The 19,820-nt window shown below is 33.4% G+C and overlaps 1 protein-coding gene across 1 annotated transcript in view; it reads left to right on the top strand.

The window, feature by feature from the left end:
• Nucleotides 1-19,820, top strand: part of LOC106639265 (proton-coupled zinc antiporter SLC30A2) — a 700,309-nt gene that overhangs the window by 65,879 nt on the left and 614,610 nt on the right. Inside the window, exon 3 of the mRNA XM_089592401.1 lies at nucleotides 8,963-9,076. Within this exon, the coding sequence (XP_089448527.1) occupies nucleotides 8,963-9,076 (114 nt within the window). The remainder of the gene's footprint in view (nucleotides 1-8,962; nucleotides 9,077-19,820) is intronic.

Here is a 19,820-nt window from a genome sequence, read left to right as displayed (position 1 = left end):
TCGACCAATTGCCTATACCTTACGTGTTTAACGAGGCCAGGAGCTCTGGTACGACACCTATGAGAAAGAAGCTCTGGCAGTATTACATTCAATACAGACCTTTCGCCCCTATGTATACTGCCGCAAGTTCACAATAATAACAGACCATCAACCCTTAGTGTGGTTCCAAACCACAGATCTCAATACACGAGTGTAGAAATGGAGGTTTAAACTTTCAGAATATGACTACGAACTAATCCACCACCCTGGTCGGCTAAATGCACCCACTGACGCATTATCAAGAAACCCAGCGCCACCCGCCCAAGTTAACGTTGTCACTAGACGACAAGTGGCTCAACGAGACTCTAAGTCAGCAATACCACCCGATAAGAATGAAATCTGCAGCCAAGCCCTTAAAAACCGCAATCATCGAAAAATCCAATATTGAACAAGTAAAAGCCTTAGATCAACAAACATTAGAGCAAGAAAAGGTGAAGAAAAAACGAGGGCGTCCCAAAAACGTCCCAACCCTTCTGAAACGTGAGTTGAGCGATCCTTCATCTAGTGACGACGTCCAGTCAGAAAATGAAGCTAACGATCACTCATGCCCTAGGGACAAAACATCTTCAAAGAACCGGAGCCCCTATTTGGATCAGGAACCGAACGGTAGCCCTCAACAAGGCCGTTTCGTAGAAACTAAAGAACTTTTAGAGTATAGACATGATAATGTAGTGTACTTCTCGGACACATCCAGCCAACCTCTCAATGAAGGCGGTCGCAAGCTCATCAAAGCTAACAAAATAGCTGCACTCTGTCCCACAGACTTAGGAAGCATCACCACGAAAAAATTGACTAACAAGAGATATCAGATTGCGCTCTGCCTCATAAAAGAAAAGGAAGAATCTCAATTGATATTTAAAATTAGACTAGAAACTCTGCACGAAGAACTTAAGACCAAATCGACTGAAAAACATTTAAGCACAGTCAGTATAGCCAAAAGCCAAACCTTATGTAACTTTGACTGGTCGGTAGTAGTCAACTTTTTAAAAGATAAGTTCTCGAATAGCGACGTCAAATTTATAATTTGTAAAAATACTTTAGCATATGCAGACAACAACGATAGGGATCGAATATTTTATGAAGCGCACAAATCCCCTATCGGAGGCCACCGAGATGTATCCAAGACATTCGGATGTATACGGCAGGAGTATTACTGGGAAGAATTAAAGGACGACATCCAAAGATGCATCCAGCAGTATTTAGAGTGTCAACTAAAAAGATTAGTACGAGTAAAAACTAAACAACCTATGGTCATAACTGACACACCTGGATACGTGGTTTGATAAAGTAGCCCTAGACATTGTCGGCCGACTACCCAATACCAAAGACGGAAATGAGTATATATTAACGATGCAGGATCAACTTTCAAAGTTTGGCCTAGCAGTGCCATTGAAAAATGCTATTTCAACTACAATTTCCGATGCATTCATGAAACACTCCATCTGCACTTTTGGAGCGCCTAAGGTTATTCTCATAGATCAGGAAAGAAACTTCTTAAGTAATCTGATGCAAACGGTCACCAAACACTTCAAAATTAAAAAGGTCAAAACCACGGCTTTTCACTCACAGTCCAATGGATCGCTAGAAAGGTCGCATCACGCGCTCGGCGAATTTCTCAAGCAATGCTGACAGCGATGACGATTGGGACCAATCGGTAGATTTGGTCGTCCTTAATTACAGTACTTGTATACAAGAAAGTACCGAGCACACTCCTTACAAAGTTGTATTTGGAAGATTAGCTAGACTACCATCGTCCACACCACGCCGCTGAGGGAAGAAGACCGCCTACTTACGTATAATGACTATATTGTAAACTTAGTAACTAAGTTAACCAATATAAAGAAAGTAGTATACGCAAATTTAGTAAACTCCAAACTTAAATCTAAGGAGTATTAACAATCAAATTTTGAGTAGGTCTAAAAGATACCCCAAATAGGAGATGTTACAAATGCCTGGGATATGGACACGTCTCAGGCAACTGTAAAGAAGAAAACAGATCCAAGCTTTGCTTTTGATGTGGATGATCAAACCACCAAAAAAAAGAGTGTCAAGGCCCAGCATGGTGCTTCCTTTGCCCAACAACAGACAAAAAGCTCGAGGCAGGCAGTGAGAGCCGCCCTTCATTTAGAAAAGCGCTAGAAGAGGCCAGGAGAAAGGCCCAATTAGAACAAAAATAAGGCAAAGGGACCTTGAGTTGGAAGGCAGGCTAAAGTGGACCCACGCTGCGCTGGATACTTGTACCTATCAGCAAGGAAAAGCATCAAGCTTCTAGTGGTGCTTGCTAGGTCAGTGACCTACTATGAAGCGCTAGACAGGATGCTGGTCCTTTGGAACCCCAAGTCTTCTTCAGGACTCGAGAGGATTGGCACCTCTATCAAATGGTGGCGAGTTAGCTCGTTAATGCTGTGAGACGCGATGGTCTCTCTGGTGGATCTACCCTGAAGTAATGCTAATGCAGTTTTGGGGTTAAACAAAAGCCACGTGGCATGAAGGGGGGGTTTAGTGGGTATGGTTGGTCTAATAAAAAAATCCACTGAGTCCCACTCTAACACTGTCCCTGTGGTGTGCCTTAATGCATTTCTTCTTCCTCCACAAAAAAAAAAAACTTATACCACTACTACTCTACTCCTTCGCCATGGTATGCGTTACCTTGTTAAAGATCGTACTGCTTGCAGCCTGTGTCAGGTGAAAAGGCTCTTAACTGACGGCATATCTTTTTTCTTACACTTTTCTAAATTTTTTTTTTTTAACATAATCCTATAAGCACTTATATACAATAACTTTGACATATTGCTGTGGCATGGATGCTATGAATCATTTTTCAGGGCTCGGCTGTTTGCCCGAGAACTTGGGATAGAGTGAGAGTAGGAGGTGAGACTCGATGCGGTGACTGGGGAGGCCCGGGTATATCTACTGTTGATAAAGTTTGACGTCCACAAATAAAAAAGATGTGACAATTCTCTTAATTAAGAGATCTGGCCATTGATTGACTTTATGAAGGGCACACACAGTGCATTTCAGCTGGTACTATCTCGTTCTGCCAGAGTTTGTGAGTTGACGGTGGTCTTGCTTTTGCTTACGGCCTGTGGCTGACATTATACAGGAGAACCTTACATCTACACTTTAACAGTAACCCATCACCTAGTTTACTACTACTGGGAACTCCTTAAAAGTGATTCTTAGCCGAGTGTAAAAAGCTCGCCATGTTTGACGTGTGGTGCGATCCATGAGCAGCCAAAGGGAGATCCTGGGCAGTAAAGTGATACCTAGGCTACGTGCCAAAGTGTCCCAAGCTGTCTTCAATTTCTGCAAGACAGGAGGGCGGATTTTGAACCAGGTCCGGTCAATCGGCTTACACTGGGGTAATCGCAGAATAGGGGTGAGCTGGTTGTGCTGCTGCTTTGGTCTTATTGGCTTGGCGGGAGCCTGTTGGGCTGGGCTGATATGGAAGCGGTACAATGCCTGCTCAGTTTATATGCTCTCTCGGATCGGTAGATCCTTGCTTGGGCTAATGGGATTTCTGGCATGGCGTTGCTGGCTTGCCTTAGCTGCACGGCTCCTCCAGAGAGGTAAGTGCGTTCTGCCACGTGATGTCTGCCGAAAAATCTCCAAAGAGTAGATTGTTTCTTGGTTGGGGCGTGATACTCGAGGGAGTGGAGGTGGGCTTGCATGGCAGGGCATGCTATATCTTGAGATTTTTTACCTGGTCCAAAGCCATCCTTCAGTTACGTTTTGTTAGCGGACGGCAGTCTCCACCAGTTGAGGGATCCAGATGGGTTGGTGGGAGACTTGGGACGAATTTTATCTGTTGCAGTAATGGCACAACAGAAATCAACCAAGGAAGAAGGAGGCGAAACAAGTGATACGGAGTCACTTACTCTTGGTGTCACTGATTTGTGCCAGCAGAAGGAGGATACCCAAGTTCGTGAAAGTGCGGACGCAGCGTTTGATATCCTAGTTGAGGTGGTGTCGCAGCTAGGTGTGTTCATGGCAAATCATGCTAACATGGCGACGATCATAAAAGAGACGTCAAGTTGGCAATGGTAGCTGTAGGTGCCCATTGACGGCTCCTAAAAATGATGGAGGAAATGGAAGATCTTCTTCTGCTTACAAGATCATTTGAAATATAGCAAAAGGCCAAGAAAAAACGTGGCTGGGGGGGAGAAACCGTAATCCAAAAAACGACGTCAAAAAATGCCCCAAAGAAGGAGAGAGAGAGACTGGTTTTTAGCTGTGTCCAGAAAACGCTGATAATGACGTGAAAACGAATAACGAAAAGTGGACGAAAGTTAAGAAACGGAAGAAAAATAAAAAGGCAGAAAACAAAAAATGCTCTGAAGGCGTTTAATGGCCTGCTCATGTCACCGGGGAGAAACGTCGGAAGGCTAGGCCTGAGGCCATCCTGGTAAAGCCGTCGAAGGGAAGAAAGTATGCCAAGCTACTGGCCCTAATGGAAAGGGTCGATGCTGTTGGGCTTGGGGCGGGCGTGGGGTCCATCAGAGAGACGAAAACAGGAAGCGTTCTTGTCCAACTGAAGAACACCGCACCTTAGTACCGCGATGCGTTTGCTGAGGCACTTAAAAATGCCGTGGCGTACGCTGACGGCATTAGGACTCTAGCCCAACATTAGACGTTGATCCTACGGTGAGGGTGGAGGATGTTAAAGCAGCACTGGTTGACTGTTTTGGTGAAGGGGGGCTCCTGACGTAGTTGTGCAACTTTCCTCTGCCATTATAAGAGACAGCCGTATCGCTTACGTAGAGGCGCCTGCGACGGTGGCTCCAACTCTTGACGAAAGGGATCACATGAGAATGAAATGGGTGAAAATCCGTCCTTCTAACTGAGACGATGGACTTCTTTGAGGGTACGACTGTCAGTAATGAACAAGATTATTCAAAAATACAAGAAGCCTGTATACCACCATCTGTGTGGGAGTTCTTTCACTAACAACATTTACGCCAATTAAACAATGTGACACTTATTATCACTAGGTGATCTGATTTTCTTCGGGAGGCCAGATTATCACAGGGGCCCAAATTGACGTACGACATTTATAAAATTTGCCACTGGCATCGGGATCTCACCGATCAAGTCGATTATGGGAATACCCGTTTACTCGGCCATCAGTGGTTAATGTGATAATGGAAGTGATAGTATACGGATATCGATATTGATATTACCAGGAGTATACGGTCTCGATCTCAGATTTACAAAGAATGTAGCCGAAAGAGTTTATATATGAAAATTTGACGTGGCACACATACGACGACTACGTTGTGGCTGGATTCCAGAATAAGCCGTATTTTCTATTTGTTTACTTTGAAAAAAACAGATGGACAAATGTTCATGCTACAAGGTTAGCATATTATAAAAATATTACAGGTAGTAAATTAGGGCTGTAGTATCATCATCGTGAATAAAGTCGATAATTACAAATTTTGTGGACAGACCATATACTGTTACATATAAAAATCATATAAGAAACGTGAAGTAAATAAAAATTTATAAAAATTACCAAATTATCAGAGTGTTAAGTAAATAATTTTTGTACATTGAAGTATTATCTTAATTTTTAATGTATGATGCCTTATATATAAAAGTAGGAAAGTAGGAAACCACCGAAACCAATGTTAGAGATCGCTGCCTTATCATAACGTGTACAACATCTCTCCCAATATTTTTTTCGTGTAGGTGCCTATATAATAAGTGTGGTAAACACTTATTCATACAACACAGAAAAAATCAATTTTTCTTTCTACTGTCGTCAAAAATTTGACTTTCCTTCCTGCGTATCCCCACCGGAAGTCGATTTTCTCTCCCTACCTGCGTGCCACCTCACCATAAGGGAGGAAAATAGCCAGCAGCTCTCAAATATTATTTAAAATGCTCAATGACTGTTCATCAAGTGAAAGCAGTGGTAAAGAGGAGACGATTCGTGATTTTGATAAAAAGGCGGAAACAGTTACACATGAAGAAATAATACCCATTAAATTTGCTGATTGTTATATATTCGTTTATAAAACGTTCATAAAATGGAAAGATTTTAACCAAGCAAAGTCCTTGGAAAAAAAGTGTCTTAATTTGTTATTTCAAGATTTAGCAGAAAAAAGTGAGTCCAAAAAATAAATGGAATGTTTGGTGTATGACAAAAAAAGCTTAACATAAATCGTAATATTAATATTAATAATTATATCATCTTCCATTTAAGTGGAAAATTGTTATGAAATTTCTGGACAATGCAGATGACCACACTTATTTGGGGGCAAAGGTATTTTTTTCTTCTTTTTTTAATCTCAAAACATATTCTTCTCAGGCAATTGCTTTCGTAGGACCTCCCATACACAGCTGTCAAACTCAGGTTCTAACATGATGATGATTAAACAATGAGTAGGCTGGCAATCAGATAAAGTAGCTATTGAATACATAGTTGACTCCATGAGGAGCAACGATTTAATTTTGAAAGACATTACTCATGAAAACAAGGCTAATAATTCTGATAATTTGCTGGTCAGACCATCAAGGTGGAGAGAAAATTTGTCACATATTGATGAGGATGAAATTGAATTAGTTTCTCAGTTAAATTTGAGATGCGACAATTTTTGTGATGCCCCTAAGTATCAATTTAAGGACTAAAACATTGTCCTTCAGAGTGCATCAATAAATGTTACAACTGGGAATGGACAGCAATTTCAGCAAATAAAAAACGTAAAATCAAAGAACCAACTATTAACCCTTCGATAAATGAAAATGAAAACAGCTGCATGCTACCAGTTTGTAACACAGATTGTCATGTTAAATTTAAAAATTTTACTGTTAATTAAATATTCACAATTATTACTACCATCCAGGTACTAATGATTTAAATAGTTCCTGAATAATGTCAAGTCTAAAGTGAGAGTTTTTGTAAAAAGTGTTAAAGGGCGCTACAAAACTAATAATTGTTCATTTATTGAATAAAAACAAATGATTTTTAAGCAGATTCTTAGCAGATTTGTCAAATTGATTACTATATTACTGCAAAATAAAATAAATGTGTCAAGAAAAGAATAAAGTTACTTTTTTGTGGCACACTTCTTGAGACAGTTTTTTGATATTTTTTGTTTATGGCTTTTCATCATTCACAACTTCAACATAACAGAAACATTAACACGCATGATACTGCATCGTTATCATAGAAAATAATTTTTTCTGCTGGACCATCAGCTGTCATCAGCTGCTCATCTGATTTTGCAGTACCAATACAGTTACAACTGCACTTGATACGACTAATGATCATACACGCTGCCATCAGTTTAGTTGTTTAGACTAGTAGATAGCAGTCAGCCCAGAGAGACGAAAGCAAAAAAATAGCTTAAACTGCGAAGCAGACTATCTTTCCCATTTTTCCGCGTTTTTTGCACGTTTTCGACTTGTGGTTACGATTTGGCAACGAATTTTTGACCGAGCTGGGAAAAAAAAGTATACATTACTCAGGACGACAGTTGATCATCATTTCCGGCAGATAGTCCGTTACTCCACTGGGAGAAGTGATCGACTTTCGTCCCTTGTAATGTGATGTACTATATACTTTTGCAGCCTATACCGCCAGCGCTGACACAAACCATCATATGAAGCCATATAAAACAAAAAGTACCTTAGTTATAGCACCATGTACTCACATATCTCTTAATGATCTTTTATTTCTTCTAAAAAAAGGAGACTACATACCATATAGAAAAAAACAATAGATATAGTTTTTGAAAAACTAGCCAAATTGCTTCGGTGGGGTGTTAATGCATGTCATCGTCTTGGAAAATGTATTCAAAATCCGTGTATAATTTTATTTTTAGGTACATGTCTCATAGCATCCTTTTATACTGAATCATTGTTTAGTTTGAATACATGAAATATTCTGGTGTGATGAAAATAGACCCCTATTTTTAATTAGATAGGACGAAATTGTCAAGGTGTAACCGTAACATCCTTATAATAAGGATTTCTTAAATGCCATCTTACACTCAAGGTTAATGAAAAAATAATAAGTGAAGTATGACAGAGAGAAGCTGTATAAATTTAATTTTTCATTTCAAAATTGGAAATCCATATGTGTCTAACATAAAGGATTTTTACAGTTATTATTAGAAATTAGAAAGAAGACATAGAAACTTTTTATATTTTTCAAACTTAGATAAAAAATTATATACGTAATCGAACAGTTTTTGATAACATTAATTGTTTAATAGATAGTACTTTACATAGATAGCATAATGAGTATCCCTGTTACAGAAATAATTAAATTCTTAAGAATCTATTGGTTAGAGTTGGACTTACTACATTATAGATAAGGCAACTTGTCAGGAAGTCCATAAATCGGATGATAATACTTATATAAATTTTCTGGTGAATTTGATACACAATATATGTAAAGGACTTCTACCTTATAAACTAAACCTAAAAATTGGTACAGTAGTAATAAAACTGAAAATCGTAAGTATATCTGGCTTACTGTATTATGGAGCAAAATTAAAAATCACAAGTTCAAACATTTATTATATCAAAGGGGAAGACCATTTAATTGACGACCTAACCAATTTTTCAATCATTGGGGCATTTGCTGTGACAATAAACAAATCTTAATACCATAGTTTCCTTAACATGGGCTTGTGTTTAAGATACCTGCATCTTCTTTTGTTCAGTGATACGCGAATTTAATAATTTATTAATATAAGTATAAAAAAATAATCTATTACTTCTCTGTTGAATAAGTTTTCTTGTTAATATTAGTTAAAATTTTCCATGGTTTCTTCTTATTTTTTTTTTTTTTTTAATGGTTACTTATAGATCTTGCCTAGTACAATTGTTTCCTAATATTTCATTATATTCATAGTGATATTCACTTGTTTTTAAATTTAATAAGTAATACTCTTTTTATTTCTGTTTCTAGATGAAACCCACTGTCATCAAGAGAGAAGTAATACGTGTTCTGATAAGAAGTCAAGAAACAAATTAATTATTGCTAGCTTTCTTTGCGTTGTCTTCATGATTATGGAAATAATTGGTAAAGTAACTTTACACTTTCTTCTTATTTTAATACTTTTGAAAGTAATATGTGCAAAGTGCTTACAAAAAATTTCTTAAGTTGTTCGATTAGGCACAATGACTTTAAAGTTTGACTAAACATTGTCATTTACATTATTTAAGAGTTTTCTAAGTCCAAAAAAAGCGCCAAATGAAAATTTCATAATTATAGGTTTGGTCCGTTCATCTAACTAATTGATAACATACGATTTGTGACGCTATTACAAAAATTTTTCTTGTATTTTGAAAATTTTATGTTCATTTGCACAATTTTCCCAATATGTTACCGTAAGTTAAGTATTATTTACTACAACAACCTTAATACCATGTACATATGAGAGACTTTTCTGTTCTATTTTATAAATTGTTATTTAATACTTTTGATTCAATAATACTAATGCATGAATAAATAAAGAAAAATAAATCAATAGAAAGACTATTGTAGCAAACAAGTACTCACATTAATTAGAATTTAAGTAAAATATTACTAGTTACAAAGTACTTCGTTCTAAGTGACATTCTTAATTATTTACAGCGACTCTTATACTGTACCACACTTTACAATAGCATGCTATTCTATTCTGTACGAGTATAGTTTTTACTTGTTTGAAAACTTTTACAATAGTTTTTATTCAATGCAATGAGAATCGCTTTGGTTCCAATTCTTCAGGAAAAACTGAAACTATGAAATGATTTAATAAAGTACCTTTTAATACTAAAGCTTTGTAAAAACTTTGCCATGTGAGGTTATAAAAAATTGCCACTAGGTTGCTATTTTTAAGTCATCTATATGATGAGTAAGATTTATAAAAATTTTTTTGTTTTTATACTACTTATTTGCAACATTAAGAAAATAATGTATTTTGTATATCACTTTTAAAATTTTATTAATAAACTTTACGAGTTGTCTCTGAAAGAGATGAACACTAATAGTAGAGTAACGTTAACATTTTGAAATGGAAACAAAACTTTTGATTTTTACACATCTTCTTAACTTCTTTTTGACAGATCAAATAAGAATTTGTTACCTGATCAATATTCCAATGGATACTTGAAACAGAATTTTGAATCATAAGTACTTTGTTTTCAAAAAATCTTTTTTTTTTTTTTATTATTATTATTCAAGAAATCTCTGTGTTTCTTGCTTAAAAAAAGTTGCAGTAATTTACTTTACCGTTACTTTAAAATTTTGAGACTTCATATATCAAGGTTTGCAATAAAGTTCTTTGAGTTCTAACCCACTATTTATAACTAAGACTGTCAAATAATTTATCTTTCGAAGTTCTGATCAATTCGAAATGAATACTCGCAGGCATGGTAAAGAATACTCAGGTCAGCTTATTAGCTACATTCAGTTGACTTTGTAGTTACACTTATCCATAGTTGGATTTACAAGATGTGAGTTATTCGAAATAACGTTATGTAACGGATAACGTAGGTGAAAGTAAGGTATAGCTAATACGAAAGATAGAAGATAAGTCTTACTCTTAAGAAATATAACAAAAAATTCTAAGAAACTCAGAATTATAAGTAATGATTTTTAATAATAATCTAATGGTTGAGATTTGTTTTAAACTTGCAAAAATAATAATCTATTTGTACTGTAAAGAAAAGTAAGATACAGCAAGAAAACAAGGCCTGCGAAAAAATCTGCGCACTGCTAAGGCGTATCACACTACATTAATTAATCAAATTCTAGTAGTAATCATTTGTTTCTAATGCTAATAGTTACATTAAAAACTATCTACGAGGATAAGGGAACTTTTCAAAATCAATCGTAACATTTTAATCGCTTATAAAAATATGAATTGGTTTAGAATTGTCTGTAAGACAACTTTTTTCATAAAGATTATTTTTTACCTTTTAAAAAAAAAACTAGCTAAAATAGAATCAGAGTTATGAATTTTAAACAGTTAATCTCTAAGCCAAAAATAATTGAATTCTCTAATTTTCGATTGCTTCTATTTTTCCTGAAATTGGATTTGAAAAAAATTAGTTTTCTTTTATATCGAACATGTAGGAAAAATTTTAGCCAAATCTTGGATGAGGAGGTTGGAAAAGTGCTTGGTTTGTGAAACAACGTTCCATATTTGGAGTGATATATATGGAGTGGTGTTGGTAAGTCGTACGACAAAGTAACGCTGATCTACTGTACATATTTTTGCGCTATGTCTGTTTGTACCTTATATCCACGTATACATATTCTCCTTGCTCGCTTTGCTCACTTGAAAGAGGAAATAAACTTGGATACTACAAAGTCCGGACAGTAGAGATACCAACCGCACATGCGCATTCACTATATTGACGTTATTACGTGAATATACGGTGTGAATATACATTACGATAGTTTTGTCCAAACAATGCTGTAGTTAAATGTTAATTAAACAGCTACACGAGGGTGTAGTGAGAACCAATCACGGTGGACAGAGGAGTTGAGGATAGACACTAGATAGGCACTAAATAATGCTCAGAGACGAAGTGACGTCTAATTTAATTTTGGTGTTTATTCATAGTGAATTGATGTTAAAATATTAGTGCTTTACAAATTTGCTTATAGGTTGCACACGTAGTTCGAGTATTACAACGATAACTTGCTTAAAAAAAACGAAGTTATACGTCATGCAATTGCAAAAGGTATACAGCTTAATGTTTGAAAATCGCTAAATAGTGGTGCTTTATATTTTTTACAAAAAGGCTGAGTGTCTTCGAATTATAAATATGTGGTATATAACATGGAATGTAACATGCACAGTGTTATGGAATCTTATCCCTCAAGGTTTTGCTGTTGCAAATTTTTCATGCAGAATACTGAGTAGATGTTATTGTGCTACCGTAGTTAGTGTCAGTTTATATCTATGTTGGAGGTGGCACCTTAATGGTCATGATTTTTATTTTATTGGTAGGATTGAAAAATTTTTGTTTTGCTGTACCATAATCGATGCTAAAAGAAGATTTAAGGTTGTTGGTCGTCTTTTTAAGGCATGATATAGTATGGTGGTTGCGTCTGTACAGTAGCTAGAGTAGATAATATGATAAGTATACATCTATTGTCTGACGCAAATTAGCAACGGATTAGTTGCTGGGCATGTTGATTCACTGCAATGTAGAGTCATAAAAGAGATTTTGTTTAATTTACTTCTTAAAAGTAGTTTTAATTGGAAGTAATACGCAGTAGATGTTGATCCTTTGTATTTCACGATGTATCCTCAAAGTGTTAATGTTTTACGTGACAATAATATCTTTGGTACTACGTCACAAATAATGAAATGAGACGTCTCATGACAACTTGTGAATAGTTGAAAAGAACATTCAACGGTATTTATAAATAAGATCTATCTTAATCTTATCGACTAATTATGGACTACTTAAAATACACAAATAAGACTTTTTTATCCGTATTATTGTCTTGGCATTGATTTCACCAATTAATAGTTTTTTAAAATTTCTTCATGACTTTTGGATCAGTCATATTCTGCTGACAAAGTCACAAATTAAAAATAGTTATAAATTAAAAAAATTAAACAGACAATGGGATACGGAGTAACTGAAAAATTTTTGTAGTCGTTCCTTAAGTTGATTAGAAAAGAATACTCACTTCTTCTTTGATTTGGAGGCCTTTTTCGTTTAAAATATTAAGAACACATGTTATTTCCACGTGCTTTTCACTAGTAACTCTTTGCAATTCTAACTTTATTATATTGATTACGTGTACTTATGTTGTTTGCGTATCCGTAGAGTATAAAAGCAGCTAAACATGAAACTTTGATAACATTACGATTTTTTATCCTTTTCGTAAGAGTCAGAAGTACGTTATACCTTTAACTTAATTTTTGTTTGTTGTATATTGTCAACACTTGGAATGTATAAATATTTCTTATTGATTGTTGCTTTTTGTACCTAAAGGGGTGTTACCTGAACAGCTGAAATGTTGTTCTTATTTTTAAATGATTAAAAAAATATGGCAGTACCACCGTTATACGTTATTTTTAACTACTCCACAAAACTATGATTTAGATTTGTATCAGTATCATTTTTGCTTCAAGATCCAAAAAGATGATAATTTTAAACTATAAAACATTGTTTTGATTGTTTACACACTATTCGCTGTGAGGATAAGGACCAGCAGTGCTCCAGTGGATTTTGTGCAAGACCTAAACGTGTCATACACTCGAGCCAATTGTTGTGTCTTGGTACATATGGACTCGGCGACATACATTTTCATTGGAATTAATTAAGAGCTCGTGGTACGCTGCACTTTGATATACAAAAGTTTGTGTTTAAAGTTATCCATAAACAATTTTTTAACTTATCTCAGTGCTATGTATCACCAACAAATATAAAGAGCAAAGCCAACAACCAGGCGAGCTGTAAATATACAGAGGAATTACTTCTAAGTAGATTAATTGTCTTAGCTAATTTAATTTAATTTTACTTTGGCGTGACAAATAAACGTAAATACACTGTCGAAAATTCGTAGTTGATACGTGTGTCTCTCTGTTTGTCGTTGCTGACTGCAGCTGCTTTGCCGACGATTGTACACAGTGTACACTTTGCTTTTTATAACTAAAGTAAAAACATACCAGAGCTTCTGTTAGCTAATCATTGAGTTTTCATAAATAACTTATTGTACTTACTTTCATATAATAAAAGTGTAGAGTACCACGTGCTCTCGATTGATTGCAATATATTTAAGTTGCCGAGTTCACATGTATTATGGCAAAACAATTGGCTCACGATACGTTCAGGTCTTGGAAAAAATTCGCTGAAGCGCTGCAGGTCTTCATCCTTACAGTGAATAGATGTTTGTCACAATTTTATGCAGCACTAGCGTTAACATTATCTTAGCTTTGTTAAGAATTAGTACCTGGAGATTATTCATGTTTAAAATGTGAGATCTTCTGTTAAAGGTTCCTGAGAATCGTGTAAAATGCTTATTACACGCTTAATATGCGTTATACATATACAATACAAGAATACAGTTCAAATGATAAGTGTACATAAGCTTATGAAATGGAATCTTTTCACAATTTTTAAGATTATCTTTATACGTTTTTACTATCTCTGAATAAAAATTTTGATATTTTATTGGCAATAAGTCCTAGATCTTGCTTACATCTAATAACTGTAGAGAGAATCTTAGTTGTGGAAATTAACAAACTAATATTTATTGAATAACTTAAAACCAACTTAAATTATTTGTCTCACAAATTGAAATCAAAATAAATGTTTTTTATTCTTATCAATGATTTAAACCCGTACTGATCATACAGCGCAAATTTTTCACAAACGTACATTTTTTACAAAAATCATAGGGTATAAAATAAATTTAGACTTATTGTTTTGACAAAAACTTATCTTTTAATTAAAAAAATTAAAAGTATTTATTTCCTTTTGTAGTGAAAGTACAGGAGTAAGAGAACATAAAATTTTGTTACATTTGTACATATACACATGCGCATACATGTGTGAATAGGTACATGTGTGTGTTTATATATAAATATGTGTGTGTGTGCTTGTATGTGTGTTTATGCAGATGGTACTTATGTGGACAATCACGTGAATGTAAAAGGAGTTATAAGGACAAAAGAAGAATTATGTAGACGACTGCATTATTCTACCATGTTATTGATATATATTCTAGAAGCATGTGAAGTCCACATAAGTCACTTCTTATAAGCACACACACACATATGTATAAATAGTCAGCGTACAAAGAATGCTGCTAATTTGCATTTTTCTAAGATAAGCAGTATGAATAATACTTTTATTTCAGCTTTAATTATACCGTCATCTTTTTGACAAAAGTCATTCCTCTAATAAATTGTATCGTCGTTAACCAAATACTTCGATTCGTAGTTAAAATTATACTATGAGTTATTTTTTGAAGATGTTAAATTTTTTTTTTGTTGTTTTAATGCAAATGGTTAACTGAGGGATCTAGTTTACCGATTTAATAACATGTGTAGTTCAAATAAACTAAGGATATTTTCCTTACATCCCCCCTTCAGTAAACTTTTGGCACAAAAATTTGGTGTGACTGAAATATACCACATTATAAATAAGCAAGAGACTGTAAGTTATAACGTTGGATATCGTGTAAGCTTCAAGACATTGAACAACGACGATTCTGATTTTTTTTAGCCTGTGTTTATCTTGTTCATTTTGTTTCATATTTTTTCTCATATTTTCTACGGGCCAGTTCTTACTAGGTCTGATTTTTTTCAATTAAGTCAGTTGCCATTTTAACCATATAATTAATCACTAACTCCAAATTTACATTCTTTCCTATTTTTGTCATACAAAAACTTGTAATAAATATGGTATTATATACTATTAGTGAAGATTATTTTGTTATCATCCTCCAGTGAATTAATATTTCTATTATTTTTTGTTTGTTTCATAGGTAATATTAATGTATGTTCATAGTTTAATAAATATTTCAGACTGATTTTTGTTACTGTGTGCTCAGTTTCATTTTATTTATCTACACAATAATGTGCTATTGCTGTTTACATATAATAATCCTTTTCTTTCTCATGTCACATCTAATTTTATTTATTAAAGTTTGATTGAGTCTTTTATTCAAGCCATTAAACCATTACGCATTTATTTCTGTGAAAACCATCGTTAGGTTATTTTTTTTAAAACTTTTAAATCTTTTTGAATTTCTGTGACGGTATTAATCTGTTAATAGTTGTTTAATCTTGTTATTTTCTAATACATTTTTTTAAGTTTAATGAAGTTATTGGTATTGTTTTCGTTCTAATAAGAGTATACATTCAAACCTCGTTAAGTATTCTACTAAGAGATGTTAAATTTTTTTGTAGATCGTGAACAGCCAAATCTACCTATTGTGTCTATAGGGACTTTTCTATATGGTTTTGTTGCTAGACGATGCTATGACATTTGATTTTGTCCCTTTGTAATTTTCTTTATACATACCTTGCAGTTGTATTTTCTTACATTTTCACAGCTGTATAATAAGGCAATACTTTTTTTTTGCATTTGGTTTATGCTTATGTGACAAAATTTCTCGTACTTCTTTTAATAGGTTCTTACCTAATTAATCTGATAACATCATTTTTTCTTTATCTCTTGTTTTCCCATGAAACAAAGTGCTTTTGTAAATCAATTTATCTTCATCTATTTTCGTAACATGGTTTTTATTTTCATCCCTTATTATATCGTCTTATTTTATGAAATTAACAGTCTTTATGTTATTCTCTTTATCTTATTGAGATTCTGTACAGTCTGTCTGCTTTGGGATTATCTTTACCAGGAGAGTATTTAAAATTGAAATCGAATGATTATCATAAATACGTGAAGTTTTACAGTTCTTTATCTGTCTTCTTGTTTATGTTTAATTTTTTTAATGGTCAAAGGTCTAAGTATACTGTAAAATGTCTGCCTGTAAGCTAACGTTGCCAATATTTTTTTGTTTTCTTTTATTGCCATTCACTGTAAGTGAATTGCTATTATTCGTTTTTGTGATTCTTTAAATTTTGAAAAAAAATATGCTACTGGTCTTCCAGTTTTGATGTTTTTATTAATAACTGTTGTTTTAATACGGTAAATATGCCTCACAGACTTTTATCTGGGTGTATCTTTATTGGTAAGTGTGGGTTAAATATAGCTAAAAACAGCTGCACACAGAGAACATTTTTCATATATTTAAATGCTTTTTGACAATCATCAGACCCAATAAATTCTAGATTTTCCTTAAATAAGTTATGTAATGGTTCTAACTGTAAGATTAGGGAAATTCCTGGTTTATTTTTATTCTGAAAATTGATTTTCCCTTAAAACTGTCTCATATGTTTCCAGTTGTTCTGCAATGAAGAAATACTTATAGATTTTAAAGTTATCTTTTAATAGTGAATCGAATTGTATTTCATTATATGTTCTAGGCATTGCATTGAGTCCAATGCAACTGTACATTTGGAAAGTTTCAATCGAAAAACTTAAATTGTTTTTGCTTTTTACAATTGTTTTAATTAATATTATGTTTTTTAAACGATTTTAAAACTATTAGTTGGTAATATATAGATTTAACTGTGAATTATGATAAATTGTAATTTTTTATTATGCTATTTAGGATTCTTTGGAAAATTGCTAGTGATGTTTTTAATCAAAATGGTAAATAAGTCCATTAAAACCTGCCTTTCTAAGTTTCAAAGCCTGTTTTTATTCTACTTTTTATTTATAGGAGTATGGAACAAAAGGTAGAGCTTATATCTAATTTAAAAGAATATTTGCAGCTTTTTTTTCTAATACTAAATCATCGATTACTGGATCTGGGTGGTATCACATTTGATTTCCTTTAATATAACAGGTCTTGTAGAGTATTTTCATCAAGTTTTTTTTTGGTGTATGGTTTAGTTTAACTTGTTTAACAGTGTTTTTTCACAAGATATTCAACTTTTTTACTTCGTTGTGAAGGTCTTCTGTTTTTTCAATTTTTCTCTACCTAGGCTGTCAGATAGATAATTTGGCAAGCCTATAGATGTTAGGTTGATGAGTGTTTTATTATCAAAAGTTTCATTAACTTGCAGTAAAAGTTTCTCTTTTTTTCATAAAGTAATCATGTAATAAACCTGCTTGATATCTGAACTGCAATGCATATCTTTTTGAAGCTCAGCCTTTACTAGCAAATATATAACAAAAACTGTCTTTCTCATTTTTCCATTTTGATCCAATTGTAAGCCTAAGCAACGTACTCGTGTACCAATCTATGGCACTTTTAATTATAAATGATCTTAAAATTCTAATTTCATTCTCATTAAAATTAATTTTAAGTTGTTTACATCGTTTTTCAAAGAAAGTAAGCCACTGAACAGCATTAAAATTTTTCCCATTAACTGTTTCAACTGTGAGTTCTGTTGCGATCTTTTCCGCGTTTTGTTCTTCGGATTCTTCTTCTTCTTCTTTTCCAACGGTATTTAAAACAGTTAATGGAATGATTGCTTCGAATTAGTTGAGTTAGGGGTTACGTTTTTATTTATTCTCGCTTTAAAATATTCTTCAGCATACTGTACATTATCAACTTCATTGAGATATTTACTTCTTAATTATTCTGTGACAGAAACCCAAAAATTTCTTATTTGTTTTCTTCCTTGCATGTTTTTTTTCTTTGGCTTATGCTGGCGTTTGTATAAGTGCCTTATGATTTTGCATGTTGAGGTAGCCGTATGGAAATTTTTACATATAACTATCGAATTTAGTTATTCTGGTGACACACAAAATATTTAATGTATCACGAAATCGTAGTTTTTATATTGTAATTAACAACAAATGATTCTTTACAGTATTTTTTTATTAATAAAAACAATACAAGAAGCGTTTTTCTATAAATAACATAGAACCTAAGTATTTTATTCCCAATACAATAAATCACTTAATCAAGTTGTCAATACTACCAATAAACAACAAAGAAACATTATTTAATGTTATTTTTCACGGTAAATTTTTTTTGATTATTTTAAGAAACGAATTATATTTAATTTGGTGTGTTGAGTATAGCTTGATTACGCATACTGCTTCATACGTGTTTGCCATTATTTGATTCAACCTATTGTGTAACGAATAGTTTATTCATGTATAAAGACTATGTTCCTCTTGATTTTTCAAGTTTAGTGTGTTATATGTAGTATGAAGAATCAAATTTTGCGATAACAGTATTCATGGGTATCCAAAAATCTCTAAGACATTTAACCTATGAGCTCGAGAAAGTAGTCTATTTGTTAACAGCTATGTAATTTGCTTAAGGGCAATTAAAAAACTTTAGTGAAGAAAGTTGATTTACTATTATTCTAGTTATAGAAATTTTTATCACCATTCTCGTTAAAGTTGTCTTAGGTGTAAGAGAAGCACTAGTATTTTTCATTGATTCGAATCTAGTGGTTTCCAATATTTATGTGGTGTTTCATACATTTTATACATACATTTTTCGTTTTAATTTTTGAAATTTTCACAATTTAAAAGCAAGCTAATCATCTATTTCGTACGGACGACACAAACTCTACTTTAGTAGCCATAATAAGCTCTAGGTTTTTAGAAATTTTTTGCTTTTTGTAAAAACTCTTCAAATAAGGGTGATTCATTATACATGCTAAACGTTTTTTTGTCGTAATAGATCCCAATACAAGTAACTCTAGAGTTATCATGTCCGATTGTAGAAATCTCTCTAACAAGAGAAAAATATTTATAACTGTGCTTCTTCTCATTACGTTTTTATTTTCTGCATCAAGCTTTACATTGTTATTATGTTTCTTAATAGAAAACAGTATTTCAAGAGAAAACAACTTTAAACAACTTTTTTTGTACTCTTTTACGGAGTTCACTAAGGTATTAGTATTAACAATCTTATCTCATTATATGTCTTTTATATTCTTTACAAATGTTGTCCTGTTTTGGACTGTGCAAAAGTAAATACCAGCGTTAGTTTGTTGATTTTTTAACATTATTAGGTAATTAGGTTTTTAAAATCGAACTTTTTGCTGAGAATTCTGTACAAACCTATTGCTTATTAAAAAAGCAGCTATTGCGTAATAAGCTCAAAAGGCAAAGAATAATATGATTATTTTTGTGGAAAGCTGTCCAACAACAAAAAAATTACGTGGTAGCAAAGGCAGGAAATAAAAGTGGTGGCTATAAGGCAATAGAAGATATTGTCTTAGATTTTGATGAATTTCAGTAAAACAAAACTCAATGAATTTTTTTCTGAT

The sequence above is a fragment of the Copidosoma floridanum genome, unplaced genomic scaffold (assembly GCF_036245765.1).
Source record: "Copidosoma floridanum isolate Cflo_tuat_1 unplaced genomic scaffold, Cflo_Japanese_pri ptg000016l, whole genome shotgun sequence".
Taxonomy (NCBI): domain Eukaryota; kingdom Metazoa; phylum Arthropoda; class Insecta; order Hymenoptera; family Encyrtidae; genus Copidosoma; species Copidosoma floridanum.
This window is presented reverse-complemented; position numbering and strand designations above follow the sequence as displayed.